Source organism: Mobula hypostoma, chromosome 22 (genome assembly GCF_963921235.1).
Source record: "Mobula hypostoma chromosome 22, sMobHyp1.1, whole genome shotgun sequence".
In the NCBI taxonomy this organism is placed as follows: domain Eukaryota; kingdom Metazoa; phylum Chordata; class Chondrichthyes; order Myliobatiformes; family Myliobatidae; genus Mobula; species Mobula hypostoma.
In genome coordinates this window covers 50139040-50166813 of record NC_086118.1, presented here as the reverse complement: position 1 = coordinate 50166813, position 27774 = coordinate 50139040, and the positions used below count along the sequence as shown (strand labels likewise).

The following is a 27774-nucleotide window of genomic DNA, read 5'->3' as shown; positions in this document are numbered from 1 at the left end:
CCCCCCCAACCCCATTCTCCCCACTTCCCAAACCACCCCAATTCGTTGCTCCCCACATGATCTCCCCTGCCTCTCCTGCCCCCAGCTCACTGTTCCTGCCCCCTCCTCCTATCCTACACTCTTCCACTGATCCTCTCTGTCCTCTCCAACTTAACCCCTTCCTTTCCTCCAATATCCCCACCACACCTCGTCTGCCTTCTCTACCTTCCCATTCTCCAATTTGCACCACACCGCATCTCAAATCAATGCTTATTTAGATCTAGAGCATGATCACAGGCCCTTCTGGCTGAACGAGCCCATGCTGCCAGGCAATTACATCCATGTGACAATTAACCTACTAGCCTGTACGTCTTTGGACTGTGGGAGGAAACTGGAGCACCCGGAGGAAACCCACGTGGTCACGGGAAGAACATGCAAGCTCCTTGTAGACAGCGATGGGGATTGCATCTGGGTCGCTGATGCTTCCCTCCCCTGTGCACCTCCAAACAGTCTCTCACACCCTGTCCTCCCTCTTCTCCGACTCACACCCCATCCCTCCTTCTGTCCCCTCTCCCACACCCCATCCTCCCATACCCCCCTTCCACCTTCTGCACCTTCCCCTATCGCCCGCTCCTCACTAGTTCCCCTTCCCATCCCCTTCTCTGCCCCCCACCCCTCACCGTTCCTTGCCCGCTCCACGTCGCTCCCCCCGGTCCTTGCCGATGACGAAGCCTCTGCAGACCTCCTGGTCGCTCCCTGCAACAATATCCTGATGCTGACGGAGTGAAGCTAACAGCTCCAGCATCAGTGATTTTGTTGTAGTGGCTGACCACTCACCTCTCCCACCAGACAGCGAGGCGCCGGGCATTCTCCACAGCTCTCTTGCTCGTTCTGTCTCTCTTTATCTCTCTGTCTCTGTATCTCTCGCTCGCTCTCTCTCTCTCTCCTTTCTCTCTCTCTCTTTCTCTCTCTCTCTTTCTCTCTCTCTCTCCTTCCTCTCTCTCTCTCTCTCTCTCTCTCTCTCCCTCTCTCTCTGGGAAGTGTTTCGTCTTGCCTAATGGGACGTTACCCAGTGTGCACTGTGTCACAGAGCAGGACCAATCAGGTTTATTATCACTGATGTGTGTCGTGAAATGTGTTGCTTTGCAGCAGTATACTGCCGTACATAAAATATACTATAAATCATAAGAAATACATACAAAGAACATTAAATAAGTAGTGCCAATAGCGAGCAAAATGAAGAGCTAGTGCGCATGGATTCATTGTCCATTCAAAAATCCGGTGGCAGGGAAGTTGTACCTAAAACATTGAATGTGTGTGACTACGGGCCCCTGTGGCTCATCCTTGATGGTAGTAGTGAGAAGAGGGCATGTCCTGGATGTGGTGGCTTCCTTAATGAGGGCTTTTTGAGGCATCGTCTTTCGAAGATGTCTTCGATGGTGGGGAGGCTAGTGCCCGTGGTGGACCTGGCTCAGCTGACAACCCTCTGCGGCTTTTTCTCACCCTGTGCAGTGGCCCCTCCCCGTCAGACAGTGATGCAACTGGTTAGAAGGATCTCCATGGTATGTCCATAAACGTTTGCTGAGGTCTTTAGTGACGTACCAAATCTCCTCAAGCTCTAATGAAATATAGCCACTGAAATAGTGAAATATATGTACTGGAACGTGCAGACCATGGGAGAGATGAGCAGGGTCAGAGAGAGAGCTGTTGAAGCAGGAGAGCGTAGACTGTGAGCCAGGGTTAGCCAACGGGATCATGTGAGCACTTTTGGGCCCCATATCTAAGAAAGGGCGTGCTGGTGCTGGAGAGTCCGGCCGAGATTCACGGGAGGTTAACAGCAGATTTGACAAAGCTGGGTTAGGTCATGACAGGCTAAATTGGGAGATGTTGTCCCATCAGCTTATAGTTCAAGGACCAGAGAAGGCAGAGGCTTAAAACACTGGGCAAAAGGTACGAGGGAGATGTTAAGGGAGCTTTTCACACACAGAGAGTGGTGATCACTACCTGTCAGGGACAGTGGAATCAGGATCCCTCGGGGGGTTTCCAGAAAAATTAGATAGGACCAAGGAAAATAATTTATAAGGCTACAGACGAAGGAGAGCTCTACAGGGATCCAGCACAGCGTGATGGGCTAAATGGCCTCCTCCTTCACTGTCACAAATCTGCAGCTCTATTCGGCTGGACACTTGAGGTACTCGATCAGCTTTGGGCTGTGCTGAAAGGGTTATGAAAGCTATACAGAAATACATGGCCTTCTCTCCTGCTTGTCTGTTTCGTACTGGTTGTTTAGTTGATGACTACTTGGGTGAAGGCAGGGCAAGACAACCTCGCTCAAGTCAGTGGAAGTTGTTTGCAAATGCTGTCCAGTAATGCCTGTGCCTCTCCTCCCTGCAGTGACCTGGCGCTGCGTAACTGCTTGCTGTCGACGGACCTGACCGTGAAAATCGGAGACTATGGCCTGTCTCACAACAAGTACAAGGTAAGTAGACGAGAGGCAGTAGTGAAGAGGGACCAGGTTGGACCTGTGAGATCAAAGTGGAGGTAGAGTCACCATGCCCTTTTCTCACTGCTGCCATCAGGTAGAAGGTACAAGAGTCTCAGGACTCACACCACCAGGTTCAAGAACAGTTACTACGCCTCAACCACCAGGCTCCTGAACCAGTGGGGATAACTACACTCACTTGCCCCGTCATTGAGATGTTCCCATAACCAATGATCTCACATTAAAGACTCTTTATCTCATGTTCACATTATTTATTGTTATTTATTTATTTATATATACATTTGCACATTTTGTTGCCTTCTGCAGTCTGGTTGATCTTTCATTGATCCTGCTGTAGTTACTATTCTATAGACTTGCCGACTATTCCTGTTGGAAAATAAATCTCAGAGTTGTATCTGGTGACATACATGTGCTTTGATAATAAAATCTACTTATTTTTACTTTGTCTTTGGTACCCGCTATGCCCACCCACTCCTCGAGTAACTGGCGCTCATGGGCACACAGGGAAGGACCCTGTTACATTTTGTTGCTCCGAAACATAAAAACTAATGAAAAAGAAAACAAGGGAGCCACGAATGCATCTAACTTTGTTTTTTACTTTAAGCAAAGCGCACACACGGAATCATGTGGTAGCGTCATGACATATGCAATTCACGTATTTTTACGTGTAACCCGTAATGAATTATTTAAAATAAAGAATCCTTACTCAAACATTGTATTTACAATATTACTCAAACATTACTGAAATAACAAATACACAACAGTATCAAAGTTACAAAGTCGAGAGAACACTTCAGCCCAGACACAGGCCCTTCAGCCCATCTAGTCTGTGCAAAACTATTAACTTGCCTCGTTCCATCAACCTGCATCTGAACCATAGCCCTCCACAAACACCGCCCTCATCCAAGTATTTATCCAAATTCCTCTTAAATGTTGAACTCGAACCACATTCCACCACTTTCACTGGCAGCTGGTTCCACACTCTCACCACTTTCACTGGCAGCTGGTTCCACACTCTCACCACTTTCACTGGCAGCTGGTTCCACACTCTCACCACCCTCTGAGTGAAGAAGTTTCCCCTCAGGTTCTTCTTAAACATTTCACCGTTCATCCTTAAACCATGACCTCTAGTTCTAGTCTCACTCACTCTCAGTGAAGAAAGCCTGCTTGGATTTGCCCCACATGATTTTGTATACAATATACTCCATTGAATTCTCCCTCATTCTCCTGCACTCCAGGAAATAAAGTCCTAACCTATTCAGCCTTTCCTTATAACTCAGCTCCAATCCTTGTAAATGTTCACTGTACTCTTTCAATCTTACTGGTGCGCCTGCCTTTCTCTTTACCGTCTCTTCCTCCATTTCTTCATTCCAGAGCTTTCTCTGGATTGGAACCGACAATTTTTGTCACTGAACATCACCTTTCCCGTGTTCAGCTGAACCCCTGGTCCTGCCTCCTCAGCATCAGCCATATGTACTTCCTTCAACTAGAGATCCGTGTTTGCAGAGCCCAGTTCACCGCAGGGAAAGCCCTCCCCCACCGTTGAGCACAACTGCAAGGAACACTGCAGCATCCAAGATGAAGGACCCTCATCGTTCAGGCCATGCTCTTCTTGCTGCTGCCATTGGGAAGAAGGTACAGGAGCCTTAGGTCCCACACCACCAGGTTCAGGAACAGTTTTAACCCTTCAACCATCAGGCTCCTGAACCGCCACTCAGCACGACTCTGAACAGATTCCCCAACCTACAGACTAACTTTGAAGGACTCTACAGCTCATGTTCTCAGTGTTATTTATTAACTTTCTTTTTTAATTTGCACAGTTTGTCTTCTTTTGGTTGTTTGTCAGTCTTTGTATGTTGTTTTTTATAAGTTTTATTGTACTTCTTAGTTCTACTGTGAATTCCTACAAGAAGTGAATCTCAGGGTGAGATATATGTACTTCAATAATAAATTCACTTCAAACTTTTTGAACTTCGAACATTCAATTTCCCACATTATTGTACATTGAAGACTTGTGATGCTGTGGTGGGGTCAGAACTTTGAACGATTGTTAAGGATTCTGTGGATGCAGTCAGGCTTTGTGATGCTAGATGGTTCCTTTTCTCTCTGCTGTCGTCAGTGGGTCACTGAAAGACCAGTTCTGGGTACCCTTATAGAGGACGCAAGAGCGCATGAGAAGTCGTTCATTGTCCAAGGTGAATGCAGTTAAAGTCTTGCAGGTTAGTATCTGTCTCAAGGCAGGTGGACATCTTGTGGGCACTTTAGTAACATTTGGCAGCGCGGCCACGTAGCGGTTTGCAGTGCCTGTGAACACTGATTGGGGTTCCGTTTCTGCCACTGACCATAAGGAGTTTGTATGTTCTCCCCATGGCCATGTAGATTTCTTCCAGATGCCCCGGTTCCCTCCCACAGTCCAAGGACGTACAGGTTAGTGAACACCGTGTCGGAAATATGGAAGCATGGCAACACTTCCCAGCCCAGTCCTCACGGATCTGACTCAAAATGATACATTTCATTGTATGCTTCAATGTCCATGTAACAAATAAAGCTAATTGTTCCTTCATTGGGACAGCATGGTAACATAGTGGTTAGCACAACGTTTTACAGTACCAGCAACCCAGGCTCAATTCCCACTGTGGCCCATAAAGCAGTTTCTCCAAATGCGATGCTAGCTTTTATTTCAAGAGGACTAGAATATAAAAGCAAGGATGTAATACTGAGGCTTTATAAGGCATTGGTCAGACCACATTAGGAGTATTGTGAGCAGTTTTAAGCCCTGTATCTAAGAAAAAATAGGTTGGCATTGGAGAGGGCCCAGAGGATATTTACGTTATACTTACACTTCATACTTTATTGTCGCCAAACAATTGATACTAGAATGTACAATCATCACAGCGATATTTGATTCTGCGCTTCCCGCTCCCTAGAGTACAAATCGGTAGTAAATATTTAAAATTTAAATTATAAATCACAAATAGAAAATAGAAAAATGGAAAGTAAGGAAGCGCAAAAAAACCGAGAGGCAGATCCGGATATTTGGAGGGTTCGGCCCAGATCCAGGTCGGGATCCGATCAGCAGTCTTATCACAGTTGGAAAGAAGCTGTTCCCAAATCTGGCCATATGAGTCTTCAAGTTCCTGAGCCTTCTCCCGGAGGGAAGAGGGACGAAAAGTGTGTTGGGTGGGTGGGTCGTGTCCTTGATTATCCTGGCAGCACTGCTCCGACAGCGTGCGGTGTAAAGTGAGTCCATGGACGGTATGATCCTGGGAATGAAAAGCTTAAGGGTATGAGGAGTGTTTGATGGCTCTGGATCTGCACTTGCTGGAGTTCAGATGAATGAGGGAGATTGAAGCATATTGAACATTGAAAGGCCGAGACAGAGTGGATGTGGAGAGGATGTTTCCGTTAGTTGGAGAGTCTAGAACCCGAGGGCACAGCTTCAGAATAGAAGGGCATCCCTTTAGATTTGAGATGAAGAGGAATTCTTTATGCCAGAGGGAGGTAGTTCTATGAAATTCATTGCCACAGACGGCTGTGCAGGCCAAGTCATTGGATATATTTAAAATGGAGGTTGATATGTTCATCATTGATGGGTATCTTGATCCAGAAAGGAAGGCTGGAGATTTTGTTGGTGAGGAACATCAAAAGTTACGGGGAGAAAGCAGGAAAGCAGGAAAGCATGGGTTTGAGAAGGAAAATAAATCAGCCATGACTGAATGGCAGAGCAGACTCAATGGACCAAATTCTGCTCCTTTGTCTTATATCATCCTACACCTTGAGTGTGTTGGTAGATTAGACTGGTGGTGTCCGTCAGAGAAAGCTAACAGCCTGCACCAGGGGAAACTGAATCCTGGGAAGTTCTATCATAAAGTCAGAGAGAAACAGGCCCCTTGGCCCAATTCATCAATGCCAACTAAGATGTCTGCCTGAGCTCATCGTTTTTGTCTACATTTTGCCCATTTCTCTCCAGGCATTTTTTTTATCCATGTCTTTTACACAAGTATCTGCATCTATAGCTTCCTCTGGCAGCTTAGTCCATACACCCACCAGCACCTGTGGAAGAAATGTTGCTTTCAGAGCCCTTTTAAATTTTTCCTCCTGTCATCTTAAATGCCTTCTAATTTTAGACTCCCCTATCCTGGGATGGAGCTTATAGATTAAAGATTGGCTTTATTTGTCAGATGTACGTCGAGGCATACGGTGAAATGTGCCATTTGAGTTGAGGGTGCGCTGGGGGCAGACGGCAAGTGTCACCATGCCTCCAGCGCAAACAATGCCAGCCCACAACGTACTAAGCCTAACCCGTACGTCTTTGGGATGTGTGAGCAAACCAGCGCACCACGTGGTCACGGGAGAGCATACATGTTCTTTACAGGAAGCTGCTACACTACCGTTGCCATTTACATTATCTATGCCCCTTGCGACCCCACCCCCCAACAAAACCACCAGCCTTCCTTCCTGTGTGAAGATGGCCACGATCGAGGTAGATGTCACAGGGCCGGGGTCGCACTTCTATTCAGGTGAATGGAAAGGGCGTTCAGAAAGTTGAAAGAGAGGAAGAAGAAAACTGAGACAAAATCTAAAGCAGGATTTAATGTATGGAATGGAAGCAAGAATGGCTCAGTGAGGCCTTTGCATCTACGCCAGCATCTAGAAGGATCAAGGCTGAACTTTAACCTCACCTTCGTTCTCCTGACCTCCCAAAATTCCTCAGTTCCTTGAGCTGGAATTAGACACTGACAAAGAAAATTCAAGGCATCAGTTATTCCTGGTGTGCTTTTGTGGCCACTTCTCATAAAACATGGAACAGTATATCACTGTATATGCCCTTAAGCCCAGGATGTTGTGGTGACCCTTTAACCCACAGCAAGATCAATCTAACCCTTCTGTCCCCCGTAGCCCTCCATGTACCTGTCTAAGAGTCTCTTAAACTTCCCTAATGTATCAGCCTCTATCAGCACTACCAGCAGCATGTCCCACACACCCACTACTCTGTGTTATTTTGAGATCTGTAATAAACAATTAACAAATCCCCAGCCTCTGAATTACCAAGTGGAGTGTAAAACTCCAAAGGAAATAAGTTTAGTGACTAATGTTTAATTGAAAACAGCTGTTGTTCCAAATGAATGTCTCTGTGGTGATTATTTTTTTGTGTGATTCTTGGAGCTGATTGGTGAGACTGTTGTATTTCTGATATTTTCTTTCGGCAGAAAGATTACTTGGTAACCCCTGACCAGCACTGGATTCCGCTGCGCTGGATCGCACCTGAGCTCATCGACGAAGTTCATGGCAACCTGCTGGTGGTGCATCAAACCAAGATTAGTAATATCTGGTGAGCAAGCAGTGAGAATTGCACTGTCCTGCGCACTGACTGCAGACAGATATCGGAAAACTGTGCATGGATGTACTTCTGAAAAAACTCCATAATTCTCCCAGATGGAGGAGGTGCCAGTGCCTTATTCCCAAATCCCAGGGACAATTCCATGTTCCCAATACTGTAGTCAGAAAAGATCCATGCTCCCAGTACCCAGTAAATGTCAACCATCTGAAAACCTTGCCTACTTCTAAGACCCCGAAGCTTTTGATTTTTCCAATACCCAGGAATATTCCAGAGTCCCAATACAGAATCAGAATCAGGCTTATGATCTCTGACATGTTGTGAAATTTGTTGTTTTGTCCCATCAGTAAAGTGAAATTCATAAGAAGTTACCATAAGTTGCAATAAGAAATATATTTAAAAAGTTGTGCAAAAAGAGAGCAAAAACAGTAACGTGGAGTTCATGGACTGATGATAGAGGGGAAGAACTTGTGTCTAAAATGTTCAGTGTGCATCTTCAGGCTGCTCAATCTCCTCCCTGATCGTAGAAATGAGAAGGGGGCATGTGCTGAGTGGTGAGGGATGCTGCCTTTAAGAGGCATCACCTTTTGAAGTTTTCCTCGATGATGAGGAGGCTAGTGCCCATGGCTATTGTACCTCAGTCTTCAATGTTCCCAACACCTGAAAATATTCCACACTCCCAGTAGCTGGGGCCCTCTGGAGTTCCCAAAACCTGGGAACTTTTTATTTTCCTAACACTGAGAAACATTCCACCCTTCCATTACCAGGAAACCGTCCATATTCCTACATTAAAATAGCTGAGAATTTTCTACCATTTTGCCCAATGAAGTTCCATATTTTTATCCTCGGGGAACCTTCTTCATTCCCAATATCGGAGAACATCTCATATTCATAAAACCTGGGGACCTTCCTCATTCCTAATACTGTACCCAAGGATGTTCCTCCTTCAAACCAGCCTGAGACATTCCAACTTCCAGAACCATAGGAGCCATTTACCAAACCAATTTCCAAGAACGTTTGAAGCTCAAGATTAAGCTTAAAACATCATGAAGGGCATAGATAGTCCATAAGGCCATAAGATATAGGAGCAGAATTAGGCCATTTGGCCCATTGGATCTCTTCCGCCATTTCATCATGGCTGATCTATTCTTCTCTTAACACCGTTCTCCTGCCTTCTCTCCATAACTTTTCACGCCCTGACTAATCAAGAACCTGTCAACCTCTATCTTAAGTGCACCCAATGACTTGGCCTCCACGGCCACCTGTGGCAATGAATTCCACAGATTCACCACCCTCCGGCTAAATAAATTCCTCGTCATCCCCGTTCTAAACGGACGCTCCTCTGTTCTGAGGCTGTATCCTTTGGTCCTAGACTTCCCCACCACAGAAAACATCATCTCAACATCAGTCTACTGAGGCCTTTCAACATTCAATAGGTTTCAATGAGATCCCTCCTCATTCTTCTGAATCTCAGTGAGACCTGGCCCAAAACCATCAATTGTTCCTCATTTGATAAGCCTTTCATCACTGGAATCATTTTCTTGAACCTCCTCTGAATCCTCTTCCATGTCAGCACATCCTTTCTTAAATAAGGGGCCCAAAACTGGATGAGGTGGGTAGTCACAGTCTTTTTCCTCGGGTCTGGGAATCTAAGTTTTGAAGACATTAAGTACTGTGCAAAAGTCTTGGTCACATATATATATCTAGGGTGCCTAAGACGTTTGCATAGTACGGTAGTAATTTTATGTCTTGCACTGTACTGCTGCCACAAAAAAGAACAAATTTCATGACGTATGTGAGTGATGATAAACCTGATTCTGATACGGGCTTCTATTGTGGATTGAGAGTGTGAAGGGAGTGGTGAGAGGGAAATCATGGTTGGGAAAAGAGGAAGGGACTGGGGAGGGAGCAGGAAGCACCAGAGAGCCATTCTGTATTGATCGATAAAACAATTGTTTGGAATCAAATTACCTTGCCTGGTGTTTCAGGGCTTGGTGAATCTGCACCCGCCCCTCGCAATCCTTCTGTGCACCTGTCCCACACCCCTCCCGAGGCGCTCCACCCTCGCCATTCCCAACATCCTATGCTCCCGCAAACAAGGGAAAATCTGCAGATGCAGGAAATCCAAGCAACACGCACAAAATGCTGGAGGAACTCAGCAGGTCAGGCAGCATCTATGGAAAAGAGTACAGTCGATGTTTTGGGCCAGGAAGGGTCTTCCTGCTGAAGGGTCTCAGCCCGAAGCGTCAACTGTTTACTCTTTTCCATGAATGCTGCCTGGCCTGCTGAGTTCCTCCAGCATTTTGTGTGTGATCCTTTGCTCCCACCAGATTTACATAGACCTTTTCCACATTGACAAATACAGTACTGTGCAAAAGTCTTCGGCACCCTGGCTAAATCTATCTACACAGTACAGTAAGTTTCAGGTGATTGGGAAACGATTTAAAGGGGACTGGAGGGGTATGGACGGTAGTGAGTATATGGGACAAGCTACCAGGGGAAGTGGTAGGTGGAGGACGTACTTAACAATATTTAAAAGGAATTCAGACAGACACATGGTTTAGACCAGGGATTCTCCACCTGGGGTTCACGGACCCCTCAGTATGAGTCCATGGCATATAAAGTGTTGGGAACCCTTGCTTTAGAGTCATAGAGACCGAATGCAGTACAGGAAAATAGGACTGGCCCTGCAAGGCACCTTGGGTCAGCATGGACAAATTGGGCCGTATAACTCCAAGACTCTCTTCCCAAAACTGCAAAAACATTTACATTGCCAGCACCCAGAAACTTCTCACATTTACCCTCGAAACAAGGAACGTTGAACAGTGCAGCAGCCTACAATCTTATACACTTCCATCAAGTTGCCTCTCCACCTCCTCAGCCAAAAGAGAAAAGCCCTGGCTCGCTCAACCTGTCAACTGTTGGGGACTTCTGCACGTTCCCACCAGTGACAACTGGCCAGCCAGCAATGGATGCTTCTGTTTGGTTAGAGCGTGGTGGGGCGCCTGGAGCAAAGGTGAGCAAATGGGATGAAGGTGTAAATCTATTTGAATGCAATGGTCTATCAATGTTCAGTGAGGGGTATTGAGAGGGTAAGTGTAAACTCGAGTGTGGAATGAGCTAGTGGAAACAGTGGATGCAGGTTCGATTGCAACATCTGGATAGGCGCATGGGAGGTGTGTGGAGGGCTTTGGTCCAGGTGTGGGTCAATGGGACTAGGCAGAGTAGCAGTTTGGTACAGACTAAATGGGCTGAAGAACCTGTTTCCGTGCTTTGGTGCTCTCTGACTCTATGCCTGAGAGGCTGAACAAAGAACTCCCACTGCGGTTAAGACAGCCAGTTACGCAACACAAGATATTCGAAGTAGCAAAGTGGCAGATGATCCAATAAACAGTTTTCCACATTGCTTGTCGATAAGTGTTTATTAGTCATGGAATTGTCACCGATCGTCATCACAAAAATTGGCATCACTTTATTTTTCTTACATCTTAGGAGTTAGGCTGAATATAATGTTAAGGAAATTTACATCAACTATCCATCAAAAAGCAGAAAGCTCAAAGTCCCTCAAAATAAAGTCCTGCATTTCTATAGTGCCTTCCATGTCCCATCCAGGGTTAGTCCAGTAAACACTGGAAATACTCCACAGAGCAGACAGCGGTTAACAGTTAACGCTCCGGCAAAGAGCAATGCGATAACGGCCAGGTAATGTGTGTTGGGATGCGTCAAGTGAGGGGTAAAGACTTGGATAAGTCCCTTACTCTTCCTCAAGATGTCATGAGCCCCGTGGCTTGCAATAGAGCATTGAGCTTCTCGGGTTCTTGAGCACCTGTATTCACTAATCAATATCTTAACCAGAGTAGTTAAGCCCTTGTGTTGTTGTGAGGTTAATCGAGGCTGGCACATTTTTCCCCGCATTCTCTGACTATTTAAAGACGACTCTCATTCAGCGCCTGAGTGTGGTCATTGTGTTGGAGAGGATGAATTCTCATGGTGTTGCTGAGTCGCTCCTCCGAGGCTCTGATTGCAATATTTATCCTCTTGTTTCCATCTCTTCCTGGCAATCCTGCCTTCTTCTGCACCTGGCTCCAGTCCTTCGTGAGCACGCCATGACACGAGCTATATCCATAGGTTCTTTTGCACCGTGGTAAGGCAGCCTGGTCCTTGGTTAACGTCTTTTCCAAAAGATGGCGGCTCTGGCACGGTAGAACTCCCTTCAGGAGCCAGTGGCCTCAGTCAGGTGGGATGTGTAAGTTTTACAGAGGGTGCTGAGGAGATTGACCAGGATGCTAACTGGATGAGAGAGCGTGTCTTATGAGAAAACGAGCTAGAGCTATTCTGTTTGGAGTGAAGGAGGTGATTTGATAGAGGTGTAAAGAAGATGAAAAGAAATATAGAGTGGACAGCCAGGGACTTTGCCCCAGGGCAGAAATGGCTAATATGAGGGGGCATAAATTTAAGGTAGTTGAAGGAAAGTATAGGGGGATGTCAGAGGTAGTTTTTTTTTGCACAGAGAGTGGTGAGAGGGTGGAACGTGCTACTAGAGGTGTGGTAGAAGCAGATCCATTAGGGACATTGAAGAGACTCATAGGCATGTACAGGTCGACCTTCACTAATCCGGCACCACTGGGACCTGAGGAGTGCCGGATTAGTGAAAATGCCGAATTACAGAAGGATCACATTAAGCATAATCAGTGCCGGATTATTGAAGGAACCAGATTACAGGTAGTTGGATTAGTGAAGGTCGACTGTATATGAAAGAAAAAGGGAGGGGGCTATGTAGGAGGGAAGGGTTAGATTAATCTCGGAGTAGGTTAAAAGGTTGGCACAACATTGTGAGCCAAACAATCTGTACTATGCTGCACTGTTCTTAAGATTTAAAGAAAATTAGCTTTATTTGTCACATGTACATCAAAACATATGAGTTAAGTGCGTCATTTGCGTCAGAACAAAGCAGGGAGGATTGCGCAGGGCAGCCTGCAAGGGTCGCCAAGCTTCCGGTGCTGACACAGCATGCCCACAACTCACCAACCCTAACCTGTGTGTGTTTGGACTGTGGGAGGAAACTGGAGCACCCAGAGGAAACCCCCATGATCACGGGGAAAATGTACAGACATGCAAAAGTTTATGCAAACACAAAATATGTTCAGTGAGCAGGGGTTCACAAAACTGCAAACAATTTCAAATTAAAATATGGTTACTCTCATCTACAAAGCACTCAGCTTCCTGTTGTCAGAAATCACCCACTATACCCATAGAGATAGCATGCTCTGTCCCAAAGGACACCCGGGCATAAGCATCATCCCAGAAGAGGGGTAGGTAGTCGGCTCGGACAGAGCCCTTGACTCCATGCTGCCTGCACCCACGGGTGGCTATCTCGGCCAGCCCCTGGAGCAAGCCCACCAGTAGATCCCCCGAGCGACCTGCACCCCACCCCCCCCACCCGTACTAGGTAACCGTAGATCAGGAGCGTGGGTCTGAAGTACAGCGAGAACTTGAGGAACAGCACCTTCAGATACTCAAACAGGAACTGCAACCTCTCACACTCCACATACTCTGTGGTCTGTGTTCTCTGTGCTGAAGTCTTCAGGGTGGGATTTGATCTCACAACCTTCAGACTCGGGGGGGGGCGGCGCTATCTGTTGATTCTGGAGGAGTTAACTTCAGGAAAAATGCTGTGGATGGGGTAATCTTCACACTCTCTCTAGCCTCGAAGCAATTTCTTTAAACTATGATTGGCATTTCCAAATGCTCAAGCTGAATTCTGCACAAATTATTCGCTGTGATAAATGCTAGTCATCTTGCAGTCTGATTTGTACGTTCACCACTTTGCCATTTGCCATGACTGCAGCAACTGTCTAGTGTAATTTAATTGTTTCTCTTTAATTCTGAAACCTGAATTGCAGAATAAAGTTAGTAATTACTGACTAACTCCATTTGTCAACCTCCACAATCAATGATTCAGTCTTTCAGTCTGCATTATTTTCACCACTCAACCGACCCTTACTGAGTAAGGCACGTAAAGGAGAAGAAACACACACAAAATGCCGGAGGAACTCAGCAGGCCAGGCAGCATCTATGGAAAAGAGTATACAGTCAACATTTTGGGCCAAGACACTAATGAAGGTTCTCCAGTAATTTGTGCGTGTTGCTTTGGATTTGAGATGCTATCGCAACATCTTGGGCATCTCATACTTGGACCACATCACAAACGAGCAGGTCCGCAAGACCATCCAGCACCACATAGGTCCCCATGAAGACCTTCTCACAACGGTGAAGAAAAGAAAGCTGAGATGGAACGGCCACGTAACAAGATCCAGTGACCTTGCAAAGACCGTTCTACAAGGAACTGTGGAGGGGAAAAGAAGGAGAGGTAGACAGAGGAAACGATGGACGGACAACATTCAAGAATGGACAGGGAAAGCATTTGCGGTGACCCAGGCTCTGGCACACAACTGCAACAGATGGAATAGACTGGTGCAAAGTTTGACACGATGGCGCCCGACGACTCCACCAGGAGTTACTCCTTCCAGTAAAATTATTCCTCCCTCCCCTTCCCTCTTCTTCTGTTCCCCACTCTGGCCTCTTTGTTCTTCTCCTCACTGGCCTATCACCTCCCCTTGGTGCTCCTCATTCTTCCCTTTCTGCCACAGTCCTCTCTCCTCTCCTATCAGATTCCTTCCTCCCCAGCCCTTTACCTTTCCCACCGATTGGCCTCATCTATCACCTTCTACCTATCCTCCTTCCCTCCCCCCCGCCACCCTTTTAGTCTGATGCCTTCTCTCTTCCTTTCCAGTCCTAATCAAGCATCTTCGCCTGAGACATCGACTGTTTATTCATCTCCGTAGATGCTGCCTGACCTGCTGAGTTCCTCCAGCATCTTGTGTGCGTTGCTCTGGATTTCCAGCCTCTGCAGAATCTCTTGAGCTCATAAAGGAGAAGCTCCACACAGCTTCTGGTGACCTGACGCCAGATGACTGTGATTTGTTAACAAACTCTCAGAAGGATGACACATTTAATAAGGAGGTCGTAAGATACCTGCCCGGCCTCTGGTAGATTTTCCAACAAATTCTTCAGTGGCTCGTAGTCATAACAGCACAGAAATGGGCCTTTCATCCCAGCAAAACTTTGGCACTGCACTAACACCCATTTATACTAATTTTACATGTGTCCTAATTCATTCTCCCTGTGAGGCCCTCCGTTGGTCTGGGTTGACCATAGATGCTGTATCCCAACTGTCCACGTGATATACAAGCCAGGTCAGTGCAATATGAAGAGAAAGCAGGCTCCCCCTCTCCACGAAGCTGATGAATCCAAAAGAGCAGCGGAGACCGATACCATTTGGCACCAGCGGCATCACAGGAGTTGCCAGTCAGCGTTGAACTCAACGTAGGCCTGCCTCAGGGACTCCAGCTCCGGACTTTTCCCTCGGGGTTCACTCCCGAAGCCTTCCCCGTGAGCGGGTACAGCCGCAAGGCAGCGGAGGTTTGAGATCGGAGTTTTCCTTCTCCTAGATGAGCTTTGGGAACCATTCTCCCTACAGTCCTATTAGGTTCAATTATCTATCGCATGTACTTTGAAACATACAGTGAAGTGCACCGTTTGCGTTAACAAACCCGTGGGTGCGCTGGGGGCAGCCGGCAAACGCCGCCACACATTCCAGTGCCGAGGCAATGTGAGCGCCCTGTTCAGCAGAACAGCAACAACAGAACGGACTAAGGCCCCTTTCCCACCCACTGGCCGTTGTGGATGAAGGCAAGGTGCTCTGCAAAGCTGTTCCCCCCCCCCATTCGAGTCTCACCAGTGTAGAGGGGGCTGCACTGGAAGCACCGGATACAGCAGACGACCCCTGATAGGCTTGCAGGTGAAGTGCTGCCTCACCTGGAGGGACTGTTTGGGGCCCTGAGTAGTGGTGAGGGAGGAGGTGTAGCACTTGTCACGCTGGCAGGGATAAGTTTCTGGAGGGAGATGAGTGAAGAGGGGCGTGTGGAGAAGGGATTCACGCAGAGGGTCATCCCTATGGAAAGTGCAGAGTGGTGATGGTGGGGGGGACAGTGTGTTAATGTTGGCTAGTGAAAAAAGGAAAACTGCCCAAACAAAGCCCACTTCACCTCTAATACTCCCATACATCAGAAGCTCTTCCAGGTAATATTTAAAAGCGATGAGGGCTTCTACGTCTTCCAGCCTTTCTCTGCTGGGTGGAAGATCCTGTCTGGTTCTTAGACCCTGCAGCGGATAGTGAGGTCAGCTGAGAAGATCATCAGGGTCTCTCTTCCCACCATTACATTTACACCACACGCTACATCCACAAAGCAAACAGCATTATGAAGGACCCCACGCACCCCTCATACAAACTCTTCTCTCTCCTGCCATCTGGCAAAAGGCACCGAAGCATTCGGGCTCTCACGACCAGACTATGTAACAGTTTCTTCCCCCAAGCCATCAGACTCCTCAGTACCCAGAGCCTGGACTGACACCAACCTACTGCCCTCTGCTGTACCTATTGTCTTGTTTATTATTTATTGTAATGCCTGCACTGTTTTGTGCACTTTATGCAGTCCTGGGTAGGTCTGTAGTCTAGTGTAATTTTGTGTTGCTTAACGTAGTTCAGTGTAGTTTTTGTATTGTTTCATGTAGCACCATGGTCCTGAAAAATGTTGTCTCGTTTTTACTGCGTACTGACCAGCAGTTATGGTCAAAATGACAATAAAAAGTGACTTCACTTCACTCTAATCTCCACACCTTTCAGCCATCTGTGTCCATGTACCCTTTAGAGCACTTACCCAACAAAGCTGAGGCTTTAGAAGACATGAGGGTTTGGACCCCTTATTTATAGACAATAGACAACAGACAATAGACAATAGGTGCAGGAGTAGGCCATTCGGCCCTTCGAGACAGCACCGCCATTCACTGTGATCATGGCTGATCATCCACAATCAGTATCCAGTTCCTGCCTTATCCCCATAACCTTTGATTCCACTATCTTGAAGAGCTCTATCCATCTCTTTTTTGAAAGCATTCAGAGACTTGGCCTCCACAGCCTTCTGGGGCAGAGCATTCCATATATCCACCACTCTCTGGGTGAAAAAGTTTTTCCTCAACTCCGTTCTAAATGGCCTACCCTTTATTCTTAAACTGTGGCCTCTGGTTCTGGACTCACCCATCAGCGGGAACATGCTTCCTGCCTCCAGCGTGTCCAATCCCTTAATAATCTTACACGTTTCAATAAGATCCCCTCTCATCCTTCTAAATTCCAGAGTATACAAGCCCAGTCGCGCCAATCTTTCCACATATGACAGTTCCGCCATCCCGGGAATTAACCTTGTGAACCTACGCTGCACACCCTCAATAGCAAGAATGTCCTTCCTCAAATTTGGAGACCAAAACTGTACACAGTACTCCAGGTGTGGTCTCACCAGGGCCCTGTACAGCTGCAGAAGGACCTCTTTGCTCTTATACTCAATTCCCCTTGTTATGAAGGCCAGCATGCCATGAGCTTTTTTCACTGCCTGCTGTACTTGCATGCTTGCTTATTTAAGAAAGGATGTGCTGGTGTTGGAGAGGGCTCTGAGGAGGTTCATGAGAATGATTTCAGGAATGAAAGGACTTACGTATGAGGAACGTTTGATGGCTCTGGGTCTGTACTCACTGGAGTTTAGAAGAGCGAGGGCTATCTCACTGAAACCTATCAAATACTGAAAGGCCGAGATAGTGTGGATGTGGAGAGAATGCTTGATATAGCAGGTGATTTTAGGACCAGAGGGTACAGTCTCGGAGTAAAGGGAGGTCCCCTTAGATCAGATATGAGGAAGGATTTCTTTAGGCAGAGGGTGGTGAATCTGTTGAATTCATTGCCACAGACGGCTGGGGAAGCCAGTTCTTTTGGTATATTTAAAGTGGAGGTTGATAGGTACTTGATTAGTTAAGGCGTCAACAGTCATGGGGAGAAGGCAGCAGAATGGAGTTGAGAGGGATAATAAATCATCCCTGAAGGAATGGTGGAGCAGACTCGATGGGACATTCTGCTCCTATGTCTTACGGTCTAACTTTATATACGTTACATACATCAAAGTTGCTGGTGAACGCAGCATCTCTAGGAAGAGGTACAGTCGACGTTTCAGGCCGAGACCCTTCGTCAGGACTAACTGAAGGAAGAGCTCGATCTTGTGCCTGTCAACATCCAGGCTGGTTGACCTGCTGACTTTAGTGAGTTTTCCATATTTCCTGAGTCTCTGGTGTCCACGTTTTTCAGGATTTGTTAAGACTAAAGGTTTGTAAAGGTGAGAGCCTTTGACTCGTTCCCACTGAGCGATGTTCTTTCTGACAGGTCCCTGGGCGTGACGTTATGGGAGCTGTTCGAGTCCGGGAAGCAGCCCTACCACCAGTGTTCAGATAAGGAGGTGCTCACCTATGCCATCAAAGAGCAGCAGCTGAAACTACCGAGGCCACTGCTGGACCTGCCGCTGGCCGACCGATGGTACGTCTCTCCTCGTCTCCCCTGCATGTCGGAGTTACGGGGTGGGAAGGTGGGGCACGGTCATTTAACATGGAAGAGTGTAGCAATTGCTTTTTGCAGAGGGTGGAATCACTGAAATTATCTCCCCCGGAGAAGCTAAGACAGATCAGAGGGGAGGCACAGTTAGCATTACACTTTCAGACATCCCACCTCTCCCGGAAGTTCCGGGAGTCTCCCACATATTGATAGCGTCTCCCTGATGCCCGCAAATTATACACAATATCCCGGAAATTGATTTTTTTTTTCAGAGCGAGCAAGCGAGAGAGCGCAAGAGCGATATAGAGAGAGCGCGCCATGGCAGAGTGTTCCAAAAAAAAGAAAATATAAAATGTACGTCACCCCAGACTACACTAAAGTGCACCCCTGCCTAATAGGGGTCAAAAATAATGACAGTGTTGCTCGCTGCACTGTTTGCAACAGTGACTTTTCTATTGCCCATGGTGGGTTAAGACTGTAAAAGACATGTTGAGGTGAGTTTAACAGGCGTCATTCGTTCATTAGCATGGCTAATGTTATTTAAACTACCTGGCCAGCTGCTAAGGAGCTGCTCTGTTGTAGACATCCTGCCTCTCCCGGAAGTCTCCCGCAAATTGGTGGTGCTACCTCCCTGAAATGAGTTTTTGCAGGGTGGGATGTCTGCACTTTACAGTGCCGGCACCCGGGTTCAATTGCCCCTGCTGTCTGCAAGGAGATTGTGTGTTTGCCCCGTGACCGTGTGGGATTCAGGTGCTCCACATTCCAAAGACGTGTGGGTGGGTGGGTTTCATTGTCACGTGGGTGTAATTGGGCTGCAAGGGTCTGATACTGTGTTGTTTCTCTAAGCAGCAGGAGAAGTGTTGGATTGAGAGTTATGGGGAAGTGGCAGTGATCATAAGGAATTGCGGAGCAGGTTTGAGGGGCCGTCAGTGTCATGTGTATTATGCTGCAACAAAAATGTATTTTGTTAAGTCAAAAGGGGGGAATCTCATTAAATTTAAGGGCATTGAAAGGCCTGTATAGAGAAGACGTAGAGAGGATAAGCATGGGAGCAGAATTAGGCCATTCTGTCCTTTGAGTTTTCTCTGCCATTCTATCATAAGACCATAAGACCATAAGACAAAAGAGCAGAAGTCGGCCATTCGGCCCATCGAGTCTGCTCCACCATTTTATCATGAGCTGATCCATTCTCCCATTTAGTCCCACTCCCCCGCCTTCTCACCATAACCTTTGATGCCCTGGCTACTCAGATACCTATCAATCTCTGCCTTAAATACACCCAATGACTTGGCCTCTACTGCCGCCCGTGGCAACAAATTCCATAGATTCACCACCTCTGGCTAAAAAAATTTCTTTGCATTTCTGTTCTGAATGGGTGCCCTTCAATCCTTAAGTCATGCCCTCTCGTACTAGACTCCCCCATCATGGGAAACAACTTTGCCACATCCACTCTGTCCATGCCTTTCGACATTCGAAATGTTTCTATGAGGTCTCCCCTCATTCTTCTAAACTCCAAGGAGTACAGTCCAAGAGTGGACAAACGTTCCTCATATGTTAACCCTCTCATTTCTGGAATCATTCTAGTGAATCTTCTCTGTACCCTCTCCAACATCAGCACATCCTTTCTTAAATAAGGAGACCAAAACTGCCCACAGTACTCCAAGTGAGGTCTCACCAGCGCCTTATAGAGCCTCAACATCACATCATGGCTGATTTATTTTCCCGTTCTCCTGCCTTCTTCCTGTAACCTTTGACACCCTTACTAATCAAGAACCTATCAGCCTCCGCTTTAAGTATACCCAATGACCAGACCTCCACAACCATCTGTGGCAATCAATTCCACAGATTCATTTATGGAAGAGTCTAGGATCCGAGGGCCCAGACTCAGGATAAAGGGATGTCCCTTTAGAACGGAGAAGGGGAGGAATCTCTTTAGCCAGATGGTGGTGAATCTGTGGAATTCTTTGGCACAGGAAGCTGTGGAGGCCAAGTCATTGGGTGTATCTTATGCAGAGATTGATAGCTTCTTGATGGGTAAAGGGGTTAAGGGTTACGGGGAGATTAGGGTTGACGACCAAAATAATGGGCCATGACTGAATGGCACAGCAGAGTCAATGGGCCAAATGGCCCTATTCTACTCCTATATCTTTTTGTCTGCCTAGACTGTGAATGAAGCAAAGAAACCTAGAGTGTGTTCCAATCAATAATTTGGACAACTCTGCCATTTCCAAGTGATGTTTCCATGGGAACTGCACTCTGCCAAGTTTGCCAAGCTCCTTGCTCCTCTCCCTGTCCCAGTATTATGACGTCATCTTCTTGTTGTGTGGTTGCAGGTATGAGGTGATGCAGTTTTGTTGGCTGCAGCCAGAGCAGAGACCCACAGCAGACGAGGTCCACCTACTCCTCAGTTACCTCTGCGCCAAGGCATCCAGCGACGCGGAAGAGGAGTTCGAGAAGCGCTGGAACGCCATGAAGCCCAGTGGTTCCAGCTCCACTCATAAGGCGGAAGTCTCCTCCTTCCCCCTCCTGGAGCAGTTTGGGACGGACAGCTTCCACACCGAGGTGGACGACGTGCTGACCGTAACCGAGACCAGCCAAGGCCTGAACTTCGAGTATAAGTGGGACCACAAGCAGATGGACAATTTCCAGCCCTCTCCTGTGGGTCTGGCCCACAGCAGCAGCAGCTCCCAGTATCAGGAGATCTACTTCCCCAGCAGCGCCTCGGGACGCCTCAGCCTCAGCGTGTCCCCCGTCTCCTCCAATTCCTTCTATGAGTCCAAGCAGCAGTGCAGCCTGCCGCAGAGCCTCCAGCCTCCGGGCGTGGTTCCAGTTATCAGTGCGCACAGCCCGTCCGTGGCCGGGGAGTATTACATCCGGATCGAGGAGCCCAGCGAGTGTAACATGGACCTGGACTACACCATGTGCAGCTACAGCCCCGAGTATGAACCCAACCCACAGGCGGAGTCGTCGCCTTGGCAAGGACCACGCAGCGTGGAGACCACGGACAACTGCGACAACAGCCCCACCATATCCTTGACCATGGAGCCCCTCTTGGGTCAGGGACCTCCGGCCAGCCAGGACTCCTGGGGGAGCGAGCAATATTACAGCAGGAGTAAGAGCGAGGGATACTATGAGCACTTTGCGGCCGACGGCGCCAACCAGTATTTGCTGGCAGATTGCCCCGAGAGTGAGGACAACTGGAAAGCAGAAAATTCAGGCGGGAACGACGGCATGGACCCTCTGGGAATGTCCCCGTTGGTGACCTCTTCCTTTGGGGAATCCAGGCCGTTGCTCATCCCCTCCTGCGACGAGATGGATGAAACAGCTGGGATGGAAGGCGGGATGTACCCGGAGAGCACAGCCTCACACTTGGAGGCTGGGCTGGACGGTGCGAGGACCCTCGGGATGTCTGACCCCTGGCAAACAGACTTGCTGGCATTCAGAAGGGTCGGTACGTCGGCGGCAGAAGGAGAAACCCACCTGGCCTCTGACAGAACCCCAGAGGAATTCTGCAGTGGGTTTGGCATGGATTTAGTGGAACAGCCATTGGAACAGGAGGGCAAAGCTTCCAGTTTATTTGGTGGAAAGGTCCAAGCGGAATTTTCAGAAATCGATCTGTCAAGACTGGGAACCATACCCCCCCTCTCGTTCCCTCACCTGTCCAAACCACTGGCTGAGAATGGGCAATGCAACTTGAAGTCAGTGCACAGAGAGGAGGGGGCGGGCTTGAGTCACTCCCTCTCCGAGTCTGAGCTGCAGGAAGCTGGGACCCTCTGTCCTGACAGAGTGCACATCTCAGGGAGCGAGGAGTTCGTGGACCCTTTGCTGGGGGTGATTGTGAAGAACTGCGGCGGCAGCCGGGAGCAGAGCGACACGGGTGGGGCCCAGCTGCCCCCGCGGCACGTGGATATCGGGATCTCCACCCATCCACGAGAAGAGAAGAGTCACAGCCCAGACCGGCTGGAGGTTGAACTGGGGCACGATCGATCGGAAGCGCCAGTCCCCAATGACGTACACCAGGTGGAAATTGCAGTAACAGACCTCAGCTCCGGTACCCTCTCCGAAACTTCCGACAGAAGTGACCCGCTCCTTCCCAAAGATCCCGACAGCTCCCCCATGAAGACCGCCTCCAGCACGAGCTGCGCCGAAACGGGTGCATGCAGTGACGATGACGACGAGGAGACGGACGTTACATCGGGAATATTTACGGACTTGGCACAGGACAGCGAGAACAACGACCTGGTGGTGACCCACAAGCCTCTTCAGAAGCTGGTGGGGACGCCTGACTCACTGGAGTCGCTCGACATCCCGTCCACGACCAGCTCCTGCGACATGTCCAGTCCCACCTCGCACTATGCCTCACTGCAACCCAAGGCTGCCGACAGCGGTTACGACACTGAGAACTTTGAGTCTCCGGAATTCGTTCTGAAGGAGCCCGTCGAGCAGAAGGAGCCCGAGGTCTTCAATAAAGTAACGAAGTCCAACAGCGTCACTGAGGTGAAGGGGGGCAGTGAGATTGCGGAGGAATTTGAAGTGCCATCCCTTGAGGAGAAGAATTCCTACAGGGATTCTGCCTATTTCTCAGATTATGACACCGAGTCGGAAAAATATCAGGCATTGGATTTGGAGAAGGATGGGATTGACCTCATTGGACTAAGTGGGGAGCATCCAGCAAGCATTTCTGTTCCACAGACAGACCAGATACCTTTGAGCTCCTCGGAGCTCAGTTATGCTGGCCTCGAGCCAGGGGAGGGTCAGCGAGGCGCTGCTGGGCTGGTGGAAAAATGCAGTTTGATCCAGAGTTTTCAGGACAGCCTTTCCGTAGAGTCCACAGACCCCGATGAGGTCTCTGTACTAGCTGAGAAGTCCACAGGTCCTCTAATCGATGAGCTGAACTGTTGCACAAGTACAGACTCAAATGGGGAAGTGTTATGCTTATCTGTCCCAGAAATAAACAAGGGGTTTCACGATCGGGACTCAGAAATTGGGAATGACACAGGGACAGTTAAGGCAGACTATTTGGTTTGTAGGCAGATGTTTGAAGAGGGAGCATACTTCAGTTCACAGAGCAAAGATGGGTTACTACAAACTAGCTGTAGTTTGGAAAGTCTGGGCTTAAACAAGCATGTGTCTTTACCTAAGAAGGAATGCCTTCACAAACCTTCTGGCTGCATCTTCGATGGCACAGAATTAATACTGGAAGAACAGCTCTCTGAGCAGGGCAACGAGACGGTTGGGCTTCATTGCACAGACGTCGGGATAAGGAAGTTCCAGCCCTATTCCTTGAACGTGGAAGAGAAGCTGGAGAGTTGCATCATCCCCAAGATCCAGTCGGTACAGCTGTCGTTGGAGCTGCCCTCCCTCACCCTCAACAAGGACCCTCGGCCGGCCTTCATCGGCGAGGAAGGGGATGAGGAAGACGAAGACGAGGACGAGAGCGATGACTCGGACGAGGAACTCGGCATCTACAACATTCAGGAGCACAGTGAAGAGAGTGAGGAAGACACGCCCACCGTTCCCATCGTCGTCACAGAGAAGGACGACGGCAAGAACCTACGCAGCCTGTTGAAGTTACCTAACCTGATGTGTGAGAGCTTCTGCGAGGACCTGGAAAGGAAGAAAAAGGCTGTCTCATTCTACGATGATGTCACGGTCTATCTTTTTGATCAGGTAGGACAGGTCATAAGCATATTTGTTTTTACTCCATGAGCTGAAACACCAGCTCAGATCTTAGTGCTAGGCTCTGAGAATCCTTGTGTATATTGTATACATGGTGAGGAAGGGATTAGAAGCATATTAAGTTCTAGTTCAAATTCAAGTCTAATTGTCATTCAACCATCCATGAATACAGCCAAATGAAACCATGTCCCTTCAGGGCCAAAGTGCAAAACACAGTACCAACGGTCATACACAGCACAAGACATATATAGCACATATAAGACAGCACAGAATATAGTCACACAAAAAAGTCCCTGAATCCATAAACAGTACAGCAGTCTGCAATCAAACATAATATATCTAGTCTTCTGCTGAGTGAACACTAGAGGGCAGCACTAACTCCAACATGGACGCTGCACTACACTGCCTCTGGCACTCCAGGGGCGTGCCCGACTCCAACACTCTCTCCAACATTCGGCTGCAAACAGGCGACACCACGGCTTGAGGCCCAGTCCCACTATGACCCAGGCCACATAGCTCCCCCACCGTTCACGAATTGGACTTACAGCATTCCACAGCACCAATGCCCAACAGAGTCTTGTGATCACAAGAAAAGAGACTGAGATGATTACTTGCTGTTAGACTGTACCCACTTTGACATGTCGCCAACACAGGCAGCATCACAGTCCACACCAAGTCCAGCTCCTTCAGCTTCTCCACCAACGAGTGACTCGCTGCTGGGGCAGACCTGCAGTTCTTTAAATCCTTAATGTCCAGCAGGGTCTTGCAATCATGAGAAGTGTGTTTAAAAAAGACCTTTGGTTGACCCCGTAGAAGCTGCTGCATCCGACTACCACTTCACCATGACTTCATGTGTGACCAGGGACAAACTTGGAACAGAAGGTAAGCAGCTGTCAGGAAGTTCTCCAGCTGGGATCATAGATTCACAGTTCACTACAGAACAGAAACAAGCCCTTCGGCCCATCTAGTACATGGCAGCCTGGTCTTCCTAGTCCCATCTATCTGCTCTCAAACCACAGCCCTTTATACTTCTCTCAACAATGTACCTACTCAAACTTCTCTTAACTATTCCAGCTAAACCCACATCCACCACTTCTGCTAGCAGCACACTCCACACTTGCACCTGTTGTTGCTACTGCCTCTGTTGCTCTGCCTAGCATTCTGGGCACGATATATTGGCACCGGAATGTGTGGCAACACTTGCGGGCTGCCCCTCAGCACATGGTTAGGAGTGATACATTTCACTGTATGTACCAATGTACATAGGGCGAAAAAGAAAAGACACTGGCTTTCATAAATCAAAGTATTGAGTATAGGAGATGGGATGTCATGTTGAAGTTGTACAAGACGTTGTTGAGGCCTAACTTGGAGTATCGTGTGCAGTTTTGGTCACCTACATACAGGAAAGATGTAAACAAGTTTGAAAGAGTACGGAGAAAATTTACAAGGATGTTGCTGGAACTGGAGGACCTGAGTTATAAGGAAAGATTGAATAGGTTAGGATTTTATTCCTTGGGATGTAGAAGATTGAGGGGAGATTTGATAGAGATATACGAAACTATGACAGTTACAGATAGGGTAAATGCATGCAGGCTTTTTCTACAACTAGAATTTATGGGTTAAGGGTGAAAGGTGAAAACTTTAAGGGGAACATGACTTCTTCACTCAGAGGGTTGTGAGAGAGTGGAATGAGCTTCCAGCACAAGTAGTGCATGCAAGCCCAATTTAAATATTTAAGAGAAGTTTGAACAGGTACATGGATGGTAGGGGTATGGAGTGCTGTGGTCCAGGTGCAGATTGATGGGAGTAAGCAGTTTAAATGACCTGGTGCAGATTAGATGGACCAAAGGGCGTGTTTCTGTGCTGTACCTGTACTCTATATGATTAATATATCTGAATCTGAATTAGTGTAGAAGTTTTCCCTCAGATTCCTCTTAAACATTTCACCTTTCACACTAAACCTCTGGTCTCAGCCAACGCGAGGGGGAAAAGCCTGCATATGTTCACCCATCTAAATCCCCCATAATTTTGTACAGCTATATCAAATCTCTTCTCATTCTCCTGCGGTCTGGAGGACCTGTACAATCCTGGAAGCAAAATCTTTCAAGTTATTTAAAGTGTTAGCATGCACTTCAGGGAGGTTGAGATGTCTAGGTCCAAAGGATCTTGTTGCTCTTCAGAATCATTACCTCCCACCTTCCCCATGTCAAACTCCATTGGCTGCTTCCCTGTCCATCTACCCTTTGGACCCTCCATTGGAGGAGTGAAATACACTCAGTAGCCATTTTATTGGGTACCTCTTGTACCTAATAAAGTGACCACTGAGTGTATGTTCATGGTCTTCTGCTGCTGTAGCCCGTCCACTTCAAGGTTCGGTGTGTTGTATGTTCAGAGATGCTCTTCTGCACACCACTGTTGTAATGTGTGGATAGTTGAGTTACTGTCACCTTCCTGTCCGCTTGAACCAGTCTGGCCGTGCTCCTCTGACCTTTCTCATTAACAAGACGTTCTCACCCACAGAACTGCTGCTCACTGGATGTTTTTTTCTTGCACCATTCCCTGTAAACTCTAGGAACCGTTGTGCGTGAAAATCCCAGGAGATCAGCGGTTTCTGAGATACTCAAACCACCCCATCTGGCACCAACAATCGTTCCACAGTCAAAGTCACTTAGGTCACATTTCTCCCCATTTCTGATGTTTTGTCTGAACAACAACTGAACCTCTTGATCATGACTACATGCCTTTATGCATTGAGTTGCTGCCACATGATTGGCGGATTAGATAATTGCATTAAAGAGCAGGTGTACAGTATACCTAATAAAGTGGCCACTGAGGCTATAGCACTGTTTCCACTATTATTGGTTAATCCAGCAAAATGGACACGTCAGAGGGTCAAGGGAAAAGACGAGTTTATTGTGATCTGCCCAAGTACATATGTATACAGGTACAATGAACAACTTACCACAGCGTCACAGGCATACAGCATCAGATAAGTTGCATTCATGGAAAAAAAACATACATTAAATACACAATTTTTATGAGCACAATTAGAACAAAAAAAGTCTATCTTGGTGCAAAGTGTTCATAGTTTTGCTCATCTCTGGTTTTTTTGTGAAAATGTCTTCTGGTTCACACGTGCAGAGACTAACAGAAATTTAAAACAGAAATTTTGAATGCATGACAAATTCACTCTCTAAATCTATGCAAACATAAAGTGAACCATCTTATGAATTGTATCCTCAGACTGATGCCCACATCCAGTTTAATGTTTTGAGTGACTCTCTCCGTGTTTCAGCAAGTAAACAAAACCTTGGTGTCTTCTCATTTGAATCCCCGGAGATGGCAGAGTAGCATTAAATAATCGGTACAATTGTTAACGAGCATTAATAAATAATGATTGTCCATTTGTAACATCTACAAATGTGCTGCCATCATATTCTATTTCATAATTTAATTGACGAAAGGATTCAGTACCTGACTTGGGCTAACACTTTCAGTGTGGTCTAAATTGATTGCAGTATTTATTGCCTACACACACTGCTAATGGCAAGATTAAAGCGATGGCTCACTGAATATCTAATACAGTATGTTGTAAGTATGCACCATTGCCTCCCAATGTTCATATTTGTAAATTGGCCTTAGTAAGGCAACAAAGTACAATGAAAAGTGCAGATACAGTGCCCTTTAGCCCTGCTCATTGGTGTTATCGTTAACCCTTTGCACAATTAAATAAGACCAGGACTAGAAGACGACGTAGGAGCAGAATTCAGCCATTCAGCCCCTCGA

At 47.5% G+C, this 27774-nt stretch overlaps 1 protein-coding gene across 4 annotated transcripts in view; it reads left to right on the top strand.

Moving 5' to 3' along the window:
* Nucleotides 1-27774, top strand: part of aatkb (apoptosis-associated tyrosine kinase b) — a 384531-nt gene that overhangs the window by 331446 nt on the left and 25311 nt on the right. For all 4 annotated transcript variants that reach the window (XM_063030543.1, XM_063030541.1, XM_063030540.1 and 1 more), the window contains 4 exons: nt 2374-2458; nt 7693-7814; nt 18145-18294; nt 20643-23979. In XM_063030543.1, the coding sequence (XP_062886613.1) occupies nt 2374-2458; nt 7693-7814; nt 18145-18294; nt 20643-23979 (3694 nt within the window). The remainder of the gene's footprint in view (nt 1-2373; nt 2459-7692; nt 7815-18144; nt 18295-20642; nt 23980-27774) is intronic.